Raw genomic sequence first — 524 nt, 5'->3', positions numbered from 1 at the left:
AGGGGTGGCGGGGGGGGGTTGTGTGAGTGCATGTGTGTGGTGGGGTGCGTGTAGCAGTGAGCAGGGCTCCCCCCCAGTGTGTGTGTGTGTGGGGGGGGGTGTAGGAAGCTTCAACATGGCCCCCCAGGTGGGGCACAGACACGCACCTCTGCCTAGGAGGCAGCTCCACCTCGCTGTCCACCTCGCCCTCCTCTTCCTCTGACGACACCCCGCGTTTCTGGGAGCCAAGAGGAGCTGCATTAGCAGGGCCCAGACTCGGACACCCGGGTCCCTCGCCCCCCCACCCCGAGGCAGACACGACACCCTGGGCCTGTCCAGCCTGTGACCGCCCACCCCTGCCAACCTGAACCTGCTAGACCCTATGCCACTTCCAGAGGCAACAAAACCCAGGAGTCCTGCTCCGTCCCCACTTGAACCCCCTAAACCCTCATCCCCTCCCACAGCCAGAGACGGAGCCCAGGAGTCCTGCCCCCACCCTTGCCCCCAGCTCACCTGGCCGCGGGTGACGGCAGCGCGGGAGAGCA

General features: G+C 66.8%; 1 protein-coding gene across 1 annotated transcript in view; it reads right to left on the bottom strand.

The window, feature by feature from the left end:
- Positions 1-524, bottom strand: part of MAP3K12 (mitogen-activated protein kinase kinase kinase 12) — a 7,670-nt gene that overhangs the window by 1,271 nt on the left and 5,875 nt on the right. The window contains 2 exon segments of the mRNA XM_025212266.1: positions 147-217; positions 493-521. Of these exon segments, the coding sequence (XP_025068051.1) occupies positions 147-217; positions 493-521 (100 nt within the window).

This window comes from Alligator sinensis, unplaced genomic scaffold, assembly GCF_000455745.1.
Source record: "Alligator sinensis unplaced genomic scaffold, ASM45574v1 scaffold1542_1, whole genome shotgun sequence".
In the NCBI taxonomy this organism is placed as follows: domain Eukaryota; kingdom Metazoa; phylum Chordata; order Crocodylia; family Alligatoridae; genus Alligator; species Alligator sinensis.
The sequence above is the reverse complement of the archived record's forward strand: the minus strand, read 5'-3'. Positions and strand labels throughout refer to the sequence as shown.